General features: G+C 56.1%; 3 protein-coding genes across 6 annotated transcripts; 1 reads left to right on the forward strand and 2 right to left on the reverse strand.

Moving 5' to 3' along the window:
- Positions 1–296: 296 nt before the first annotated feature.
- RNF26 (ring finger protein 26) lies at positions 297–3045 on the forward strand. Its single transcript, XM_037841728.1, has one exon. It carries the CDS (start codon positions 850–852, stop codon positions 2146–2148), a length of 1299 nt encoding a protein of 432 aa, XP_037697656.1. The 5' UTR covers positions 297–849; the 3' UTR covers positions 2149–3045.
- A 1696-nt stretch (positions 3046–4741) lies between these two features.
- C1QTNF5 (C1q and TNF related 5) lies at positions 4742–7190 on the reverse strand. 2 transcript variants are annotated; one of them, XM_037841726.1, is made up of 3 exons: positions 6564–7190; positions 6033–6289; positions 4742–5661 (listed from the first exon to the last, which is right to left on the reverse strand). In XM_037841726.1, the coding sequence occupies exons 1-3, from the start codon at positions 7085–7087 to the stop codon at positions 5144–5146; spliced, it is 1299 nt and encodes a 432-aa protein (XP_037697654.1). In that variant the 5' UTR covers positions 7088–7190; the 3' UTR covers positions 4742–5143. The 2 variants fall into 2 exon arrangements, with proteins under 2 accessions (XP_037697654.1, XP_037697655.1); XM_037841727.1 differs by having other exon boundaries at positions 6694–6816.
- Positions 7191–7317: 127 nt separating this feature from the next.
- Positions 7318–12311, reverse strand: LOC119538608 (membrane frizzled-related protein). Of its 3 annotated transcripts, XM_037841722.1 has the most exons (13): positions 12128–12311; positions 11901–12003; positions 11695–11808; positions 11414–11575; positions 11067–11280; positions 10564–10694; positions 10326–10451; positions 9987–10063; positions 9462–9610; positions 8904–9034; positions 8624–8758; positions 7881–8008; positions 7318–7796 (listed from the first exon to the last, which is right to left on the reverse strand). In XM_037841722.1, the coding sequence occupies exons 1-13, from the start codon at positions 12179–12181 to the stop codon at positions 7572–7574; spliced, it is 1749 nt and encodes a 582-aa protein (XP_037697650.1). In that variant the 5' UTR covers positions 12182–12311; the 3' UTR covers positions 7318–7571. The 3 variants fall into 3 exon arrangements, with proteins under 3 accessions (XP_037697650.1, XP_037697651.1, XP_037697652.1); XM_037841723.1 differs by lacking the exon at positions 11695–11808; XM_037841724.1 differs by lacking the exon at positions 7881–8008.
- Between the last annotated feature and the right edge of the window lie 7422 nt (positions 12312–19733).

A 19733-nucleotide genomic window follows, 5' to 3' on the forward strand; every position in this document is an offset into this window, starting at 1 on the left:
CCGCCGGAGGAAAGAACAACCCCAAATTTAGCCAAGTTCAAGGTCGCGCTTTTTATGGGGCGGAGCTAGGAAAGCGTATTCCACCTCTGCCCACCAACTGACCAATCACGGCCTCAAAGGGGCGGACATGTTCCGTCTCCGTCCCCTCCCTGTGGACAGTAAATATGGTTGGGCGCCGTTCGAACGGACCAATGGGTGCTTGATGTTCCCTGTGGTTGCGCCTCACCGATTGGCCGGAACTTGCCGACTCCCTCCTTGCCACTCCTCTTGCCCCACCCCTACGCACACAAGATGGCGGCGCCCAGCGGAGAAGAGGCCGCGCCTGTGGTTTGCAGAGGCTGACTCTCCTCCACTTTCCCTTTGAGGGCGAAGCGCCGCGAGCCCCAAGGACGGGGGCCGGGCGGGGACAGGGGCACCTGCGTAGCTGGACCGCGAGCCCGCGTCCAGCCTGCGCCGCCCCCACCCGGCCCCGGCCCGATCCCATCCGTTCCCGGTCTCCTCCCTGTCTGACCCATTGCCCGGCCGTGATCCGCCACCACCAGGCATCCAAAGCCGAGGCCTTTCCTCCAGCCCGGCCTTTCCTCTGCTTTAGAGATGTTTGACCTTCTCCTACCCCAACCAGCCTTCCTTCAAAACCGGGACTCCTGGATCGACACCTGGTCCCCTTTCTCTTTCCTGAGATTCCACTTCTCTCTAACCCATTTTTTTTCCAGATTTTTTATTCCCCCTGGGTTGAGACTGCTTACTTCTCATACAAACTAATCCTGACCTCCCAAAACATTGACAACCTTGACGCCTCCCCTCTACAGAGAGCCAGACTTCCTTTGGACTAACCTCCATAGCCCTAACATGGATGCTGTGTACCTGGTAGTGAATGGGGTGGGCCTGTTGCTGGATGTGCTGACCTTGGTGTTGGACCTCAACTTCCTGCTGGTGTCCTCCCTCCTGGCTTCCCTGGCCTGGCTCCTGGCTTTCATCTACAATTTGCCACACACGGTACTGACTAGTCTTCTGCACTTGGGCCGTGGGGTCCTGATTTCACTGCTGGCCTTGATTGAAGCCTTGGTCCGGTTCACCTTTGGGGGTCTGCAGGCCTTGTGTACCTTGCTATACAGCTGTTTCTCTGGCCTGGAGAGTCTGAAGCTCCTGGGGCACCTGGCCTCTCACGGGGCTCTGCGGAGCAGGGAGATACTGCACCGGGGCGTCCTCAACGTGGTCTCCAATGGCCATGCTTTGCTGCGCCAGGCCTGTGACATCTGTGCCATCATCATGAGCCTGGTGGCTTACGTGGTCAACAGTCTAGTCAACATCTGCCTCATTGGCACTCAGAACCTCTTCTCCCTGGTGCTGGCCCTGTGGGATGCAGTGACAGGCCCCCTGTGGAGGATGACGGATGTAGTGGCTGTTGTCCTGGGCCACATTTCCAGCAGTGCTGTGGCCATGGCCATTCTCCTCTGGACCCCCTGCCAGCTAGCACTGGAGCTGCTGTCCTCAACCACCCGCCTCCTGGCTAGCTTTGTGCTTGTCAATCTCACTGGCCTGGTGTTGCTAGCTGGCGTGCTGGCAGTGACAGTGACTGTGTTGCACCCAGACCTCACCCTAAGGCTGGCCACCTGGGCAATCAGTCAGCTCCATGCCTGGCCATCCTACCACCGGCTCCGAGAGGATGTTGTGCGCCTGTCTCGCCTGGCACTGGACTTGGAAGCCTGGCGCCGTGTGTGGAGCCGCAGCCTGCAGCTGGCAAGCTGGCCAAACTGGGGAGGGGCACCTGGGGCCCCCCAGGGGGGTCTGAGGAGAGTGCCTTCAGCCAGGACCTGGGAGCAGGAGGCTCCTGAAGCAGGGCCTGGGTCAGAGGCAGAAGAAGAAGAGGCCAGGACGGCCCGAGCAACACCTGCCCGGGGCCGGGAGAGGCTCAATGAGGAGGAGCCTGCCACTGGGCAAGACCCATGGAAGTTGCTGAAGGAACAAGAGGAGCGGAAGAAGTGCGTCATCTGCCAGGACCAGAGCAAGACAGTGCTGCTTCTGCCCTGCCGGCACCTGTGCCTGTGCCAGGCCTGCACGGAAATCCTGATGCGCCACCCCATCTACCACCGCAACTGCCCACTGTGCCGCCAGGGCATCCTGCAGACCCTCAATGTCTACCTCTGAGGACTGTCTGCTTGTCCAGCCCTCCGTACTTCACACAGGCACCTGCGCTGGGACGGCAGTAACATTTGATCCCTGGGACCTAGTCTGAATCCCCTCCCTGCCCCTCTGGCTGTCATGCCAAGCCTCCAAGCCATACATCCAGGACATCAAGATGGGAACTCTGGAAGACTACAACCTGGGTGGGGGCAGGGTAACAGCAGTGCCTGATCCCTGCGGTGCTGAGGGTGGTGAGTGTTTCACTATGCAGGGGCCCGTGTCTGTTTGCTGTGGGCACTTCTTCAGCCTGGCCAGGGACCACCCACCTGTCAGCCCCTGGGGCTGGCCTTATCTGCTTCTGGTTTTTCTGTTGGGGATTTCCAGGCCCTCTCTTTGTCCCCTCTCTGCCTCCTCTTCAGCTTCTGCAGCCACTCACATGTTTGGGTGTTTTGGTAACTCGGAGGCCTTAGTAAGATCTTGAATCTTTGCTTTCAGCCAGAGCCCCTGTTCCTTGGTGGGTTTGGGGGGTAGTATCTCTGGTGCCCTAGAGGTACCACTCAGCCTATCCTAATCTTAGGAGGCTCCCTCTCCCATACTAGTCTAAAAGCTGGGATCAGAAGTTTACCCCTGGAGGAGGGAGCTTACGTCTACATGACTTTGGGACCATGTACCCTCTGCACCCCAGCTCTACTGGGATCCTCAAGAAGGATAACCAGATTTCTCCTAGTATCCCTTTAACTCACCATATCAGACAGAAAAAATGGCATTCGCCTTCTCTTTGTTTCTCCTTGGCATTGGGGAGGGCAGGTGGTATACATTTCACTAGGATCCAAACAAAAGGGACCAGGGCCTAGGGGCATGCAGCTCCCTGAGGGGTCCACCTGGCTCAGTTTCCAGTGAATAAAGTTCTGTTGACAGCTCTGCCAGCCTCTGTGTGCAGCCCTGTGAGAGGGAGGAGTTAGTCCAGCTAAGTGACACTGCTGCGGATCCTTCAGTCCTGCGGGAGCCAGAAGTGTGGTCTGTGGGGAACCTGGGCTTAAACTGGGGCATGGGAGAAGAGAGAGGATAGGGGGTGGGGGGGAATGATCAAGCCAGGCAGGGTTGGACTGCTTTCCGCTCCTTCTGTCTGTGCCCTCTTGCCCACACGGATTTCAGAAAGCCCTCTTTTTTATAGCCAGAATGTGAACTTTCTCCTTCCTGGCGTCAGCCTTCCCAGCTCTTCCTTTGGTGCCACTCCTCCCTGGAGGGAACTTGGGGTTCCTGCTGCCTGGAGCCCAGTCTACCCTCGGATTCCTGGGGGAGCTGGGGTTGTCTCTGTGTCTCTTGGCATAGAGTCTGCCACAATGTGGGATCGTGAGGAAAGCAGGGAGAAGAAGGGAGGCACTCTTGAGGCCTGTCTCTAGCTTACCTTCAGGGCCCAGTCCTCATTGGTCATACCTCCCTCACATGACCAGCAAGGGGGGGGGCACACCCCCATAATTGTATGTTGCCTCCTGGAGCGTAATGCTTGGGACCTTCTGGAATCTGGGGGGTGGGGAGGTGGGGAGTGGTTCAGAAAGAAACTGAGAGGCCAAGCAGATGGGATGGCAAGCCCTGGTTTGGTAGTCACTGCATGGGGGCAGGGCTGGGGCTGGTTCTGGAAGCCAGTGGCGGGGAGCCTGGAGGGGCCTGTGGCCAGCCTCAGACTGAGTGGCTCGGCCCACCCAGGCTATGCCTGGCACAGTGCGGGAGGGTTTCCCACATCCATCTCAGAGTTGGGGGGGCCCAAGGGAGGGCTCTGCTTCTTTCTTCTCTTCCTCCAACCTTCGTGAGGGCCTTGGAGAGGGAACTGAGCAGGGGGAGGGCTGGGTCTTTCCCATCTCTGTTTAATGTGTCCTTGCCAGGAGGGCACTCGTGTTCAGGGCACAACCCATTCAACGTAGGCGGCAGCTCTGAGGGGCAGCGTTTCACTCATCCCTGCCTGCTTCCAGTGTATCTTGCCCCATGGCCTCATCCCAACATTTTAAGAGAGAACATAAACTTCCTGAGCATAAACAGACCTCCTTCTCCTCCACCCCCACCTGGAATTCCATTGGCAGACCTCCATACTCTGCTCCTGCCTGCCCCAGTTGTCTGAGCTCCAGCTACCCAGTCATTTGCTGCATTCTGGAGCTGGCGCGCCCCCTTGTGGCCATCTCAGAAACTACTTATCTCTAGATACACAGGGACAATGCACTCCCCTGGCATGGGTGACAGAGAAATAGCTTTCCTGTCCTCTAGGGACCAGCACAGCCATGAAAGAGAATCCTGGGCCTCCTGTGTGTTGGACTGGGGCAAGGGTGTGTGTGATAAAGGCAGGTTTGTGTGAGAAAAAGGTGCCCCCTTTCTCTGGGGAGACAAAGCTCCACACCAGGAGGGCACCCCTCCAGCCAGGCACTCCTGTTCAGGGCACAACCTATACAACTTAGGCAGCAGCTCTGAGGGGCAGTGTCTCATTCACCCTGGCCTGCTTTCTGCATCTCTTGCCCTATGACCCCATCCCACCTCAGAACCCCTCCCCCGCCCTTCTGCCTGATTTCCTGCTGATCCCAGAGTCAGAGTTTTGCCACCAGTAAAGAAGAAAGGCTGAAGCCAGAAGGGGGGTTTTGTAGATTTATTGAATGATCTCTGAGAAAAGGGTAGGCCCTGGGAGCAGGAGGGATGGACTGGGTGGGGGAGGGGGCAGAGAAGCAGAGGACAAAGAGGAGAGCACCCCACCTTGGGGTCCTGGGCCAGAGCACACCCACACCTGCCCACCTGCCGGCACAGCACACCCCTTTGGTCTCGGGCAGAAATCCAGCCCCTGCCCTTTCCTGCCAGCCAGATCTCAGACCACCTCTGTCCCCGTGCCCTGCCTGCAGTAGGATGCAGAGCCCCCCTCCCCACTTCTCTGCTTGTTCACAACATTCCGGGGGGCCAGCCCTCCCAGATGATGTGGCTGTCATTGTCACAGCGGCCTCCTGCAGGAGTAACACTGGGTGAGCTCACTTCCCAGTAGGCATCAAGCGAAGACTGGGGAGCTGTGCCAGTCAGAGTACACCAGAAACCCAGAGAAGGTGCTGTCTGTCTTGATGCTGGCATAGATGCCAATGTAATCACCCACGCCCACCTGCACCCACACCTGGTCCTCGGGCTCCAGCCTCACCATGGCTCCCCCTGAGAGTGAGGCCGGCTTGGGCCACCCCCCGAAAAACTGGAAGAAAGAGGCAATGGATTCACCATTCTTCACCAGGTCGAACTGCAGGCTGGCCCGGTAGACGGTGGCGTGGACCGCGAAGTAGTAGATCCCGGGCACCTGGCAGGTGAACTTGCCGGTGACGGCGTCGTAATGTCCCTGCTCGTTCACCAGCACGCGGTCGAAGGGCAGCGGCGCGTCCGACAGCGGAGGCACCCGGCTCTCAGAGCGCTTGGCGCTGAAGGCGGAGCGCGGGGGCACCGAGCACTCCCCGACAGGCCCGGTCGCCCCCGCCGGCCCCGCCTCTCCTCGCGGCCCGGGCTCCCCACGGGGCCCCGGCAGCCCTGCGGGGGCAAGGGGCGCGGTTAGGGCGAGGGTGGCGGCGGTCAGCCCTCAGCGGGGTGCCCGGAGGGCGCCTCGTAGGAGCCGTCCTGGACTAGTGCCTCTCCCTGCACCAGTGCGTCCCCACCCCACCCGCTTCCAGGAGAGCTGGGGACAGATGTGAGGGGCTGGTCAAAGCGGGATCCCGGAATTTCGGCTCCCGCGGGATGAGTCACTCCTCCCCGCCCAGAGCAGAACGGGAAGAGGCGGGGGCCGGGCAGCGACCCCTGGTGGGAACCCCGAGCCCCACGAGGTCGGCAGGGCACCCGACAGCCGGAGCGGGTCGGTGCTGGCTTAGCTGCCCCCGGGCCCCGCAGCGCAGGCGCCTTCTTACCCGGCAGCCCGCCCTCGCCTTTCTCGCCCGGAGCTCCGGGCGCTCCGTCGCGGCCGTCACGGCCGTCGCGGCCGGGCAGGCCCTGGCTGCCATGGTGGCCTGGCGTGCCTGGAAGGCCGGGGTGTCCCGGGCACAGGCTGGGGATCTTGTTGTCGTCCAGCGGGGGGGAGCCGGCCGCCAGGCCCAGGAGCAGCAGGATGAGGAGCGGCCTCATGGCGCTGGCACGGGGAGCCCGGACGCCGAGGTCCTCTTGTGGTCTGGCAAGGCAGGACTGGAGTCGGGAACTTGAATCCTAGGACTTGCCTCGCATCTCACCCCAGTGCGGCTGATTTCGGTGCCCACCCCACTGCCATTTCCCTGAGCGACCGCGGGGGGCCGAGGCGGGAGAGGGCGCCGCCAGACCCGGGAACCCGGAGAGCCAGCCCAGAGGCACCGGGGAGGCCGTGCCCTGCGCGCCCCGGCCCCGGCCCCGCGCCCAGCCTTTCCCACAGTCCCCTCCCCCACCCCATTCCCCTCCTCCTCCAGACTCACCCCCCTCCTGGCTCCCGGGGCAGCTTGCTCGCTCTATGGCCTCCTTCGGGGCGCTCCCTACTCCAGACTCTCAGATTGGCTCCCACCCCAGTGCTCGTCCCGGGCCGGGCACCCCTGCCCTCGCCACTACCCTGGTCCTGGCTGGTTCTCTGCCGGCTCCGCTCCGCTCCTCCCAGACTCCAAGAGGAAACCAGTTGTTCGGGGGCCAGGAGCTCCGGGTCGGGAAATAGCAGGGAAATAACTCGTGGTGTCGCCCGGCGGCCGGCCAAAGTTTGGGGGGAGAAAGGAGGGGGGGGAGAGACTTGATCCGGGTACCGCGAGGCAGAACCGTGAGAGACAGACACACAGGGCGCTGCAAGGAGCAGAAAGGAGAGACAGAGGGTGCAGAGACAGAGGGCAAGGAGGAGGCTCTCGTCCTGAGGAGAAATAGAAGCAGGGAGCCAAGGGCAGAGAGTTCCAGAAGCAGATGGACCACTTGATCTCCAGGACTTAGGACAGAGCTTGCCATGTAGTAGGTGCTCCATACATTTTTTTTGAATAAATGAGAAAGACACAGGAGGGGATGATGAGAAAGAATGAAAGAAAGAACGAAAGAAAGAAAGAAAGAAAAAGGAAGGAAGGAAGGGGAAGAGAAAGAGAGAAAGAAAGAAAAAAAGGGAAAGAAAGAAAAAGAAAGAAAGAAAGAGAACAGAAGGAAAAGAGGAAGGCAGGCTAGAAGGCAGAAGATGGCAACCTGGGCCAGCAACTCTGATGGGAAGCAGTCTAGGCTGTGGGTAGAGCCAGGCAGCAGTCACAGGCAGCTGGGGCAAGTAAAGGGACAGGAAAGTGGATGGGACGGTCCCATTAGCTTGGATTAATGACTCTTCTCCTTCCCCCTCCTTGGAAGGCCCCAGAGAGGATGGGCAGAGTCCCAGGCTGCCCCCCCCCCCCCGACTTTGTTCCCCTGCCTGCCCACCCTGATTGGAAGAGGAAGATAGGCAGGCAAAGGGCAGGGGCCTGGCTTCAGGGTCAGGGCAGGGCACAAGCCTCCAGGCCAGCTGCCTCAGGCAGCCTGTTGCAGTTGAAGGGCCAGGGAGTGCCCAGGAGTGCCAGGCCAGGCTGGCATTGCTGCTCTGCCTCCTGGCAGACAGAACGGCAAGGGGGAAGGACACTGCCCAGCGGAGTACAGCAGGGTACAAGCAGCCCGCAGAGGAATCTCCGGAAATTCTGGTAACAGGTTAGACTGGTCAGGCTCTGTGGAAGGAGGAGATCAGCTCTCAGGCCCCTAACCCCACATCCCTCTCCTTCCTGGGGGGTCATTCTCTCTGCCCAGAGTACCTTGTAGCCTCTGAGGACCTCCACCACCTCCTCCTGGGTGGCCATGCCCACCCAGATGTTAGGGAAGGCTGTGGCGTTGTAGCTCAGACCCATGCACATCTCCACCCGGATGGGCTCACAGGCCAACTCTGCAGGGGTGGGAGGGGAGGGTCACTGTGGGGCCACTCACTGGCTGTGTGACTTGGGGCAAGTCACCTAACTGCTCTGAGTCCTTGTTTCTACACGGGTCATACGGGGGTAGTTGTGAGAATCAAGGAGATACCACCGAGAAAGGCTTTACATGTTCTGAGGATTCTTATCAACCTTGAGAGTCTGCTCCAAGCCCCACTCATCAGGCCTGGGTTTCACATTGCATCACTGATCTCGGGAAACATGGGGCACCATCATTTGCAGGGAGCACTTGGGCATTTGGGAGAAACCCTTGTCCCCTGTGTGAAATCTCACCTTCATCTCTTGAAGTGGATGGTGGAGAGGGACTCTGTGATGAGGGTGATCTGGGGCTTGAAGCCCCACTGTCAACTCCCAGATTCCTATTTCCCTTGGGGGTGGCACTAAGTACCATTGCCACCACCAGGTGGGCCTCAGGGGAAGTGATGCCAGAGTCAGGGCAGTGAGGGCCACCCCTTTTCCCAATCTGGGAGGACTGGGATGTTGTGACGGTGCCAGCTGGGCTTCTGTGAGAGGGGTGGCCCTGCCTGCTCAGCCCTGCCAGGCTCTGCCAGGATACTGGGGCAGGGTCTCACCTGGGGACGGGAACAGGGGGCTGCTGCAGTTGTTTGCCTCACTGCCATCTGTGCAGTCTCTCCACATGGCACACACCCACGGCAGATCCTTACACCCTCCATCCTGGCAGGAGACCTCTCCAGGCCCACAGGGGTCTGCAGGCACAGGGAGCATGGCAGTGCCCTTTGCACATGCCCGTATCCCCATCTGTCCTCTTGGAGCCCTGACAGGGTCCAGAGCCCCTTCCTGCCCCCCGGAGCTGCCTCTCCTGCCCACACCCACTCGCCGGGAGGCACCTACTCTCCGTGGCATTGAGGGCCTGGTAGGTGGCTGAGAAGGCCCCGCTGCTGACACCGTGATGTGTCCTAAAGAGCACAGCCAGTTCTTGGTGCGAGGAGCTGAGGCGGGGTGGTGGCTCTGCTCCACAGAACCTGCCCAAAGCAGAGAGCAGTCCTGGGGCCCGGGGCTGGGCACTTGGGGGGAGGCTGGAGGTGATGGGAGAGACACAGACGCCGACTCAAGGAACTTAGCTTCTGTGGAGGATGACACACATGTGCGGTAGACAAAGGATTAAACACACAGCTGGAGGGAGACCCACTCTGACATGGGGGAGGTGAAAATGCACCCCGCGATGGCAGGGCTGGAGGTGAGGACCACAGGGATAGGGAGGGGGTGGGGGGATTGTAGTCAAAGGCTTTGGGGTGGACAAGTACAAGCCTCTTTTAGGGTGACAGTGAAGAGACCTCTGGCCTGGAGTAGCAGAAGAAAATGGAGCTGGGAATATGTTGGGGCCAATATATGCAAAGCCTTGAACACCAGATTATGGAGCATGGAGTGGACCCCTGGCTCCGTCTATACCTGCCTAGGAGGCCGAGGGTCCCTGAGTTGCTGGTCTCATACACCTCCACGTAGTCAAGCTTGCACTCATCCTGAGCTTCCAGGCTGAAGTTGTGGAACTGCAGTTCTATGCCATACCCAGCAGGCACAGAGATATGCCACACGCAGAGCTGGGAGAGAGCACAGATGGAGTAACCCATGGGTGTCTTCCCCAGTCCCAACCTGGGCATCCAGCCTAAGCTCCAGAGGAGATGCTTTCCCCAGCTAGGCAGGAAAAGGGTGGGCATGGCCCACCCAGTTTTCATCATTGGTGACTCTTAAGATAGAAGGGCCCTTTAACCTGTCTGCTTTCAGAGATTGGGTTTCCCAGAGCAGGAACATCTGGGTACAAAGTAGGCATTTAATACTGCTCCCTTCCTGCCTGCTTGGTCTCTGGCCTTCCCAAGTACAAGGCAGTGTCTACCATGCTGTTTCAGCCACAATGACCTGGATGCCCAGGTATGCCCAGGTGTGCTGCTACCTGCTCAGTAAGAGTGCTGCACTTACCTGTTGGTGATCATATAGCTGCAGGTAGTTAGGAGTGGAGAAGGTGCCCTGGAGCCCAGTTAAATTCCCTCCACACCCTGTAGGGAGGAAGAGGGGCCTGTGAGTTGGCCAGGATTAGAGATTCTACCCAACCAGTGCTGGCAGCAACTGCAGAGCAAGAGTTGGGGTTGGTGGTGCCCCTGGGGAAACAAGCTCTGGGGCAGAAGAATGACCAGGCAGTGAAAGCTGGTGGGGACACTGAGGTTGGGGAATGGGCCAGAGCTGGGGAGCCTGGCCTGAACCCAGACCAGAGGCCTGAAGATGGTGCCCACCCTGTGCCCTGTGGGACCCCTGCCCTACCTGAGAACTTGGCACTGCAGTTGGCCTCGTCGCTGCCATCTGCACAGTTGGCAAAACCATCACACACAGAGTCCGGCAGCAGGCAGAGGAGCTGGTCACAGGGGAACTCATCATGGGCACATCTCCCTGGGGGTGAGCACCCCGATTCAGAACCCCCAGAGTCTCCACCCCCTTTGTCAGTGGTAGGGAGCGAAGTGGACACTTAATAGGTGGCAGAGACCCCGTGGGAAAAGCTCACCATGCCCAGGCGCCACAGCCTGGTACTGGGCGTGGAAACCAAATCCTTCCACACTGCTGTCAGAGATGAAGGCCACCCGGAGGTGGCTGGCATTGGTGTTGAGTGTTGGGGGAGGCACCCTCCCACAAACCCTGCGAGAAGCCAGGTTGGGGGTGACGGAGGGTCAGAGCTCAGGCTCTGCAGTCCTCAGTGGTTAAAAAGGCCCCTTGAATTTCTGGGGGAGCTTTGACCTCTCTAGCACCTGCACATTCATCCTTGCTGCATTTAATCATGGGAAAGACAGATAGGAGCTCCATTTTACAGATTAGGAAACTGAGAGCAGAGAGGGGAAGTGACCTTTCCAAGGTCACACAGCAACGTGTTGGCAAAGCTGGACCCGGAGGTCAAATCTCTCAATTTCCTCCCAGCCCCACCTTTCCCACTGCAGCTCATCGGTTCTGCCCTCCAGACAGTGGTTCGGTGGAAGGACAGAGGTGGGATCTCCCGGGGGCAGAGGGACCCACCTGAGGAGGGAGCCTTCAGGGTCAGGAGAGATCTCCAAGCGATCAAAAAGACAGGAGGCCACACCCTCCATGCTGAGAGCATCAATCTTGAGCTGTACTGCGTGGTCTGTGGCTACCTGGATGTGCCACACACAGTGGGTATTGGGTGGGTAAGGGTCTGGGTAGTTGGGGCTGCTGAAGAAGCCCCTTGGTCCAGGAAGGAGTCCCCCGCAGGCTGCAGAGATGGAGGTTAGAGTCCAGAGGTCAGAAGGAGAGAGGCCCTTTTCTTTTCAAGGTGCCCCTTCCTGGCCTCCCCTTCCCTCCCCCATCTTGGGCCATTCTCCAGGAAAACCTGCCCTAGCACTCACTGGGCTGGGAGGTGGGGCTCATGCCTGCTTCCGGCTGCCCTTTGGGGATCTCACTTGCTTGAGACATGGTGATGGTGGTGGGGCTGGTGCCAGTGGTGGTCCTGAGGTCTCGGGCAGGCAGTGGGCTACGGGAGGCCCCAGACAGGGGTGGAGCCTGCAACTCTGGAGGCAGGAAGATGGAGGAGTGGGATTCAGAGGGAGCTGAACCCCTGGGGTGGGGTGGAGAGATGCATGGCATCCCATCCCACCGCCTTTCTTCCAAGCAGACCCCCAGGACTCACGGGCCAGGATGACGGCCACAAGCAGCCCAAGCAGCAGGAGCAGCAGGCTGGCGAGCAGGAGGACGCAGAGCCAGGAGAAGTGGCAGTCCGGCCGCAGCCCTCGGGGAGGCCGGCCTGCAGGCAAGCAGGGGAGGCATCTGCGAGAGCCCCTCCCCTCAGGTGCCCCTCACTCTGTCCTCAGCCCCTGGGACCTGCAACGTGGTTACCGTGCCAGGGAGCTTGGCTGCTGCAGCTGGCATCCTCGGGGAAGGCTGGTGAAGGGCGGGGGGCCACTGATTCAGGCTCGAACGCAGGATTGCAGAACTCGGTCTGGAAGGGAGAGACAAGGGCCGAGGGGCCAGGGGCAGCGCCGCTTGGCTGGTGCATCCAGGGGGCACTGCCCGCCACAGGCAGGTGTTTGGGTTTCGGGGGAGTAGTCCTGCGTGACCCTTACCTTGCTCAGCTCTGTGGCCTCCACGTGAAGGATGATGTCTGAGTAGTCCTTCATGGCCCAAGGCTGGTGACAGCCCAAGACCCCCAGGGCCCGCTCCCTGATCTCAAAACCCCTATTAAAGGAGCAACCTCCACTCCTGGAGGGGAAATGCAGCCAGGCCAGCTCGGCTCCCTGCTGCCCTGGGCAGAATGGTTCCGGCTACTGGCTGCTCTGTTTCTCTCTGTTGGGGAGGGACAGCAGCCAGAAGGAATTCGCAAAGGCATGAAATGGTCCCTTAATCCAACTCAGCTGAGGATGCTGAGGTCAAGACACCACCCCCCTCCCCTGCACAGGGGGCAGTTCTTAAAGGCACAGGCAGTGACTGAGAACACCCAGCAAAGGAAACCAGGAGCCTTGTGTGGGGGTGGTGGTGGGGTGGGGGGTGGTGGTGGTGGTGTTTGACCCAGGGAGCTTGCCAACCCCCATCTACCCCCTCATCCAAGGTATTGAGTGAGCCCCCTGAGAGGTCTGGGAGGGAGGAGAACAATGGGGCTACTCTACAGGCATAAGGGAGCCTTTGGTGTCTGAGAAAGGGGGAGAAGCTGGGTGTAGGGAGTTGGCGGCTTAAAGCCCATGAGTCTCAAGGGCCCCGGACACAGCCCGCTGCCCACCACTTCTCTCCATCAGGGTGCCTGGGCATTACCAGGCCAGGCCACCGTTACAGTATCTGTATGACCAGAACAAGGTGATGAGACATTGTCAGGAAAAAATTGTGCGTGTGGGCTGCTCGTAGCTGTGCTGACATGAATGGGGGGGCTGGAGGAATCCACGGCCCATTCTCGAGACCCCTAAACCTGCAGGACAGAGAAGTGCTTGAGGCCCTGGATAGGGCCCATTGAGGCAGGGCCCTTCCCCTGCGGGTGGGGTCTGGCTGTTGGTGCCATCTGCTGCTGCAGTATGGGAGATCTGCACTCTGCAAGCCGGGTCACTTCATGCCTCTTCATCCCTTAGCAAAGTTCTCTTGGAAAATCCCAGCCTGGCCCAGCTGTCCTCGGGGGAAGAAAGGAAAGAGACTGTTAATCTGTTTTGTGTTAGCTATGCTGGGTGTGTTGAGCAGGGCTGGAGGAGGGAAGGCAGACTTTGTTTCTGGCTACCATTTGTAGACTGCCTGTTACGCGTTGGCCCTGGGCTAGAGGCCTGACGTCTGTGCAGCTTCTCTCCTTTCATGACTCCAGGGGGCAGCATACCCATTTTACAGATGATGGCAGTAAGGCTCTAAGAGATGAAATAACTTTCCTATGGTCACGCAGCAGGTAAGATACAGAGACAGGCATTGAAACCAGGATGGGTGAATCCAAAGCGCACATTATCTCTTATTTCACCCTTCATGGGGCATGTTTGTGGCAAAGGGTGGGAGGAAGTATAGTGGGGAGGGCAGAAGCCAAGGAGACAGATTCTGTGAGCCGCTATCCTTTTACCCAGTATTTCCCACCCACCCCCAAATTCTTCTCGCTTTACCCCCTGGATGGCCTTGGGCTGCTTTCATCTGGAGGTCATGCCTTTCCTTGGAGACTTGGCTGTGGGGTCTAGCACAGTTTGGCCCTTATAGAAGGTGCTTTTCTGGGGAGTTGTAGAGACAAGTTCCCTTGTGGAGGATGAAACAGCCCCTGACCTCAAAGTACTTCCTCAGCGACTGAGACTGGGTGGGGATCCGTCTCACACAGGGTGCTAAGAGCTTGGCAGTGAGGGGTCAAGGTAGCCTGGGGCAGGCGGGGACAGCGGCCTGGAGGGAGAGGCTGTGAGTTGAGCTCTGAAGGATGTCTGGTTTGGAGGCCCATGTCCCTCGCAGCTGCTCCCCTCAGAAGCCATCGGTTCACTGTGATCATTTATGGGGAGACGGCCTCAGACGAGGGCCCCCCCCTCCCCGAAGCAGCCCGTGGCCTAGTGCTCTGGTTCTCAGCCTGCGGTCGGGGACTTCTGGGAGTCTCCCGGAAGGGGGTCTGCAAGGTCAAAACTATTTTCATAATAACGCTAAGACATTGACCATTTGCCTTTTTCACTTTCATTCGTGAACACACAGTGGAGTTTTCCTGAGGTTCCAAGATGTGTGATACCGTGACAGATTGAATGCAGAAGATGAGAAGCCGGATGTTAAAGAGATTTGCAAAAATGTAAAACAATGGTGTACACCTCCCTACTAATTTTTTTTTTTTGAAAATATACTTCTATTTTTAAATAAAAAAATGTTACTTATATTAACATATAATGGGTTTATTATTGTTATTTTAAAATGAACTAAAAATGATTTCATTTATTTCACTTTTAATTTCCAGCATGGTCAGTGCTGATCGATGTGACCCACATAAACAAAAGTTCTTTGAAATTCTCATTAACTTTTAAGAGTGTAAAGGGATCCTTGGAGGACTGCTGGTTTAGTGCACAGGCCTGCAGACAACCAGCTGGGTTATAAGGCCTGAGATCAAATGTGGTGTAGGCTGATAGCAGCAACGGCCTCCCGGGGTGTGGGAATGGTGGGGAGGATACAGGGAGACCTCCTGGAAATCGTGGGCCATTACTCTGAAGTCTGCGGGTTGAAAAGGAGTTTAATAGGCTGAACATGGGGATGGGTAGGGAAGTCTAGGAAGGAGCAGAGGCTTGGCACTGTGGGTCTATGTAGCCTGGTTTTTAACCTGCATTAAGTGGGGTGGTGCTTGGTCAGAACTGGGTCTTAGAACCATCCCTCTTTGCAGACAGAGAGCGGAAGGGAGGCAAGGGCTGAGGCAGGGAGAGCAGTGGGGGCTGCTTCCTCTGGCTTGGCTTTGCTGTGTGCCCTCGGACATCCCCGACGGCACCCTCTGCTCTGTGGGACCAGCTCTTCTCAACTGGCTGCCTTTTGAAAGTGTTTCAGGGGAGAGGAGGGGAGACCCCACAAGGGGCCAGGTCAGGGTTGGGGGGAGGGGTCTGACTAAGATGACCACAAGTACGAAATCAAATGCAGACCACCAACTCTTTCTCGTCTGATCCTCATAACAGCTCTGGGAAACAAGGTAAAGGAGGTGTTTTTCTTCCAGTTTCCAGATTGTTCCCATTTTCCTAGTTGCTAAAACAAATACCATACAGTGGGTTTGCATAAACAATGGGAATTAATTAGCTCCTGGTTTTTAAGGCTGGAAGTCTAAAATTGAGGCATCAGCAAGGTGACACTTTCTTCCCGAAGACTGTGGCGTTCTGGGGTTGGCTGCCAGTGCTCCTTGATCCTTTGGTTTTCCTGTCACCTGGCTTCTCTCTTCTGGGTTCTGCTGGCTTCCAGCTTCTGGCAGCTCTCATGGCTTCTTTCTATCTGACTTTCACTCTCCTATAAAGCACTCCAGTAATCCAGATTAAACCCCAACCTGAATCAGTGGGGCCTCACCTTAATTGAAGTAACATCTTGAAGATATCCTATTTACAAGGGGTCTATACCTACCAGAATGGACAAGACCAAGAACACGTCCAAACTGGAGTGCACAATTCAATCCACCACCATTCTCTAGAGGTCAAGTGCCTTTGCCCCAAATCAGACAGCTGGCCAGGAGCAGGGCTGGATTTCAGAGGCTTGTCTGTTGGATTCTCCAGTTTTCTCTCTCTTGTCCTTTTCTTCCCTCCCTCTTTTTTCCCCCCTTCCCTTTACGTTTTCCATGATATTTTTAAAAACCTTACCGAGTGGTATCTTAGTTTTCTGGGACTGCCACAACAACGGACACAGACTAGGTGGCTTCAAGGAATAGACATTTTTTCTCTCAGTTCTGGAACCTTCGTCCGACACTGAGGTGTCGGTAGGGCCGTGCGCCCTCTGCAGGCTCTAGGGGGGCACCCTTGTCCGCCTCCTCCTGGTCTCTGCTGGTGGCCGGCCATCCTTGGCCTTCCATGGCCTGGGGCAGTCTCCCCGCAGTCCCCACCTCTGTCTCCACATGGCCTTGTCCCCTGGGTCTCTCATAAGGACACCAGTCATGCTCGATTGGGCCCACCTTAATTCAATATGACCTCATTTTAACTTGATTACATCTGCAAAGATTACTCTTCCAAAAATGATCACATTTATGGTACCGGGGGTTAAGATGTCAATATATCCTTTTTGGGGACACACATCAACCCAAAACAAATGGGTTGGGGGAATAAAGAGGGCCTGTGGGCAAGGACACCAATTAAGAAGCATTTGCTGGGGCCTGAGTATAGAGGAGGGTGGGTTCTGGGTGGGTGAGAGGCCCAGTGAGGGGACTTCAGCCCTCGGGTTCTTGCTTCTCTCTTGGCTGCCTCTTGGGCCTCTTTTGCTTCCTTCCTTCAGGCCCCATTGGGCTTCTGCTTTTATTCCTGAAAGCATGGATCCCTGTTGTCCTACACATACACACACACACACACATACAAACACACACACACTTCCCCATCTGTAGTCCCTGCTCCTTGACTCACTGTGGCCCTTGTGCCCCAGAGAGGGTGAGGCCAGCTTAAGGTCAGCTAGAACATTCTAGGACTCCAATTCTCTTGCTTTCACTCCTGCTAGTTCTCCAGCTCAAACCTTCCACTGTGTGCAGACTACCCTCTTTCACTGTCCCTGGAACACACCAGGCTTGCCTATCTCTTGGCCTTTGCCCAGGCTCTCCCTCTTGTCTGGAATGCCTCTCCTTTCCCTCACTCCTGGGGCCAGAATTCTAGGTGTGCATTAGGGCCTGGATCTCAAATGTACTCCTTCCTCCTCTCCTTGCTCACTGCCACCCAGCGCTGACCCTCATCCCCTGAATCCTGGGGCTTCCCTAGCCTCTAGGGGCCTGAAAGGCTGGTGCTTAATCCCAGCTGATTTACCACTAGTTCCAAGAGGCAGTATCCTGTTGAGGAGTGGGGAGGCAGATGCAGCCTGTGAGGCTAGCACATTTGCTGAGGCTCATCTGCTAAGAGAATCCCAATGGAACTGTGGGGGTGCAGTCTGGGAAATTGGGGGGGGGGAGCTGGGGAGGAAATGGATATTGCTTGATTACTGTACCCACCACGTGCCAGGCACCCCGTGTCTCTTCATCAGCACTCACAACTCTAGGGAGGGATCGTTACGCCTGGATCATGGATGAGGACCCTGAGGCCCAGAGACACTAAGTCATTTGCTTGGACTAGAAACGCCAGTCTCTTTCTGCTGCCTCCTTCTGCATTCTGCACTGGTGCTTGTTTCTGCCTGAGCAGGGGTGAGGATGGAAGGGGGGTGGGGTTCTGCAGAGGGGCCCAACCCAGTCCTGCCAGGCATTGCAGAGTCAGGGAGGTCCCCATTACAGTGCTGCTTGGCTCAGTTCCTAAGAGACACAGTTGAAACATTTGCTGGAAGTCCTGTAGAATGCTGTCAATTATTCAACCAAAAGCAGTGTACGCAGATGGAAAGAGGACAGGGTAGGGGTGAGGGTGGGGTCAAGTTACTTGGCTCCATCCTGACTCTGCCACTAATGTGGGCTTGAGCAAGACTTCTCCAGGCCTGTGTCCTCATTTGCATAATGAGTGAACTCCGTGGCCCTCACCCTAAGGCTTTACAGGAAGTAGCAAAGCAAGCATTTCCTAAGCATTGGTCATTTAAAATAAAAATTAACTCTATAAAATGGAATCAGAGAACCAGAGTGTGCCGGTTTGGATGAATTATGTCCTCCAAAACGCCATGTTCTTTAATGCAATCTTGTGCGGGCAGACATATTAGTGTTGATTAGGTTGGAATCTTTGAATTGGGTTGTTTCCATGGAGATGTGACCCACTCAATGTAGGTGATAATTCTGATTGAATTATTTCCATGGAGGTGTGTCCCCACCCATTCAGGGTGGATCTTGATTGATTTACCAGAGTACTTTAAAAAGAGCTGCACAGACCCAGACACATGCTGAAGCCAAAAGAGACATTTTGAGGATGGTCATTGAAAGTAGACTTCTGCTACTGCAGAGTTTGCCTGGGAGAAACTAAGAGAATACCCCCAGATGCCTAGAGAGAAACGTCCTGGGAGAAAGCACAACCTGGGGCGCAAATGAAGAAAACGCCAGCTACGTGCCTTCCCAGACAAGAGGTGTTCTAGACGCCATTGGCCAAACCCTATTGTTGATGCCTTAGCTTGGACACTTTTATAGCCTTAAGATTGTAATTTTGTAACCAAAGAAACCTCCTTTATAAAAGCCAATCCATTTCTGGTATTTTGCATAAAGGCAGCATTAGCAAACCAGAACACAGAGGTATGTAAATCAGCTGAAGACCCACTAGCCCCATCTCTTAAATTCACAGATGAGGCACTAGGCCCCAGAAAGAGGGAGGTTCTTGTGAAAGGTCACACAACATCCCCTAAGGAGCCCTGCTGGACAGCGAGCACAGAGTGGGGGAAAAAATCCAAGTTGCTAGGAGGCAAAGCTTGATGGACAAGGAAATATTGGGATGGGCCTGTTTGTGTTTGGGATCTGTGTAGCACTGGGAACTGTTGCCATGGGGATGACAGCACACAGGTTAAGCACTAAAGAGGGAGCTGGGAATCAGGGTGGAGTTGAGCCCTGGACGTTACTGATAGTCTGTCCTGGTCCTCAGTGGAAGATGACAAAAACGTACAGGGCAGCTCCTACCTCCAGTGAGAAACTGGTTGAAGGAAGGCTCTAGCAACTTGCATTTCTCTGGTCCTCTCCCCTTCACTTTGCAGTAAGTCTAATGTTTCCATCTTGTAGGGGATCCTAATCTACAGCAGTTGTGGGGAAATTGTCCAGCTTTTTAAATCTGATCCTGGATCGGGCTAGCCCCAGGTCAGGCCAGGGAAGTTTCTGAGTCTCCCGGGGAGGGGAGAGGTCCCAGGTTTGGGTCACTGTAGTTTTCAAGCTGTCTTCTACACGCTTGGGAAATGCCCAGAAAAACACCCCCACTGCTGTCTCACCCATGCGCATGCAGTGACGTGGGTGACAGCAGCCACTTTTGTCTCAACAAGTTCTATAGAAGAGGTGGGCCTTTTGATTTTTCGGTGTCTGGAGAAGTGAAAGCAGTTAGGGAGAATCCCTCTAACAACTCTAAGCTCAACCAATGGAAGTTCAGTTTTGCAAGTTCAGCTTTGCAAGTTCAAAGATCAGCTGCAAAAGTGGAAAAGCTGAATGGTATTAAGAATTAAAAGTAAAAGGAGGCAATCTTTTTAAGGGGTTAAATATGCCTGAAGTCTGGAAAACTTGGAGAACAAAACTTTTAACACAAAGGCAGCTGTTTTGAGGTGTTAGTGGGAAAAACTGAGATCTTTCATTTACTCTATCAAGGACCAAGCCCTCACCGTTCCACATCCAGGATAGCTACTTGCTGTAAGGGCAAGTTTTGCCGTCATCAGCATCTGCTGGAGAGGCCTGTTTTAGCTCATTGTGGGGTCTGTATGGGCACCTGAAAGTTTCAGTGATGAACCAAGAGAATACCCATCCCAGCAGCTGGCAGTTCATTTAAAGAAATGTGTATTAGATATGCTAACTTTCTTAGGCGTGAAAACAAGAATGTTCTTATTCTTGGCAGGTGTGTGAAGTATTTAGAAGTGGAGATATGACATCTTGCCCTAAATGTTTCCACCAAAAAAAAAAAAAAAGTAAAATAAACATGGCAAAATATTAACAGTTGGTGAATC

The sequence above is a fragment of the Choloepus didactylus genome, chromosome 6 (genome assembly GCF_015220235.1).
Source record: "Choloepus didactylus isolate mChoDid1 chromosome 6, mChoDid1.pri, whole genome shotgun sequence".
NCBI lineage: Eukaryota > Metazoa > Chordata > Mammalia > Pilosa > Megalonychidae > Choloepus > Choloepus didactylus.

Excerpts from the sequence above, each read along its gene's own strand:
- LOC119538608 (XM_037841722.1), bottom strand. The coding sequence starts at position 12,181 with ATGAAGGACTACTCAGACATCATCCTTCACGTGGAGGCCACAGAGCTG. Across the intron at positions 10,064-10,325 it reads CTGCAGTGCCAAGTTCTCAG|GGTGTGGAGGGAATTTAACT; the intron begins GTAGGGCAGGGG and ends TCCTCCCTACAG. Across the intron at positions 9,611-9,986 it reads AGCTATATGATCACCAACAG|CTCTGCGTGTGGCATATCTC; the intron begins GTAAGTGCAGCA and ends GCTCTCTCCCAG.
- C1QTNF5 (XM_037841726.1), bottom strand. The coding sequence starts at position 7,087 with ATGGAGCACCTACTACATGGCAAGCTCTGTCCTAAGTCCTGGAGATCA. Across the intron at positions 6,290-6,563 it reads CCCCGGGAGCCAGGAGGGGG|ACCACAAGAGGACCTCGGCG; the intron begins GTGAGTCTGGAG and ends CTGCCTTGCCAG. Across the intron at positions 5,662-6,032 it reads AGGCGAGGGCGGGCTGCCGG|GGCTGCCGGGGCCCCGTGGG; the intron begins GTAAGAAGGCGC and ends TTGCCCCCGCAG.
- RNF26 (XM_037841728.1), top strand. The coding sequence starts at position 850 with ATGGATGCTGTGTACCTGGTAGTGAATGGGGTGGGCCTGTTGCTGGAT.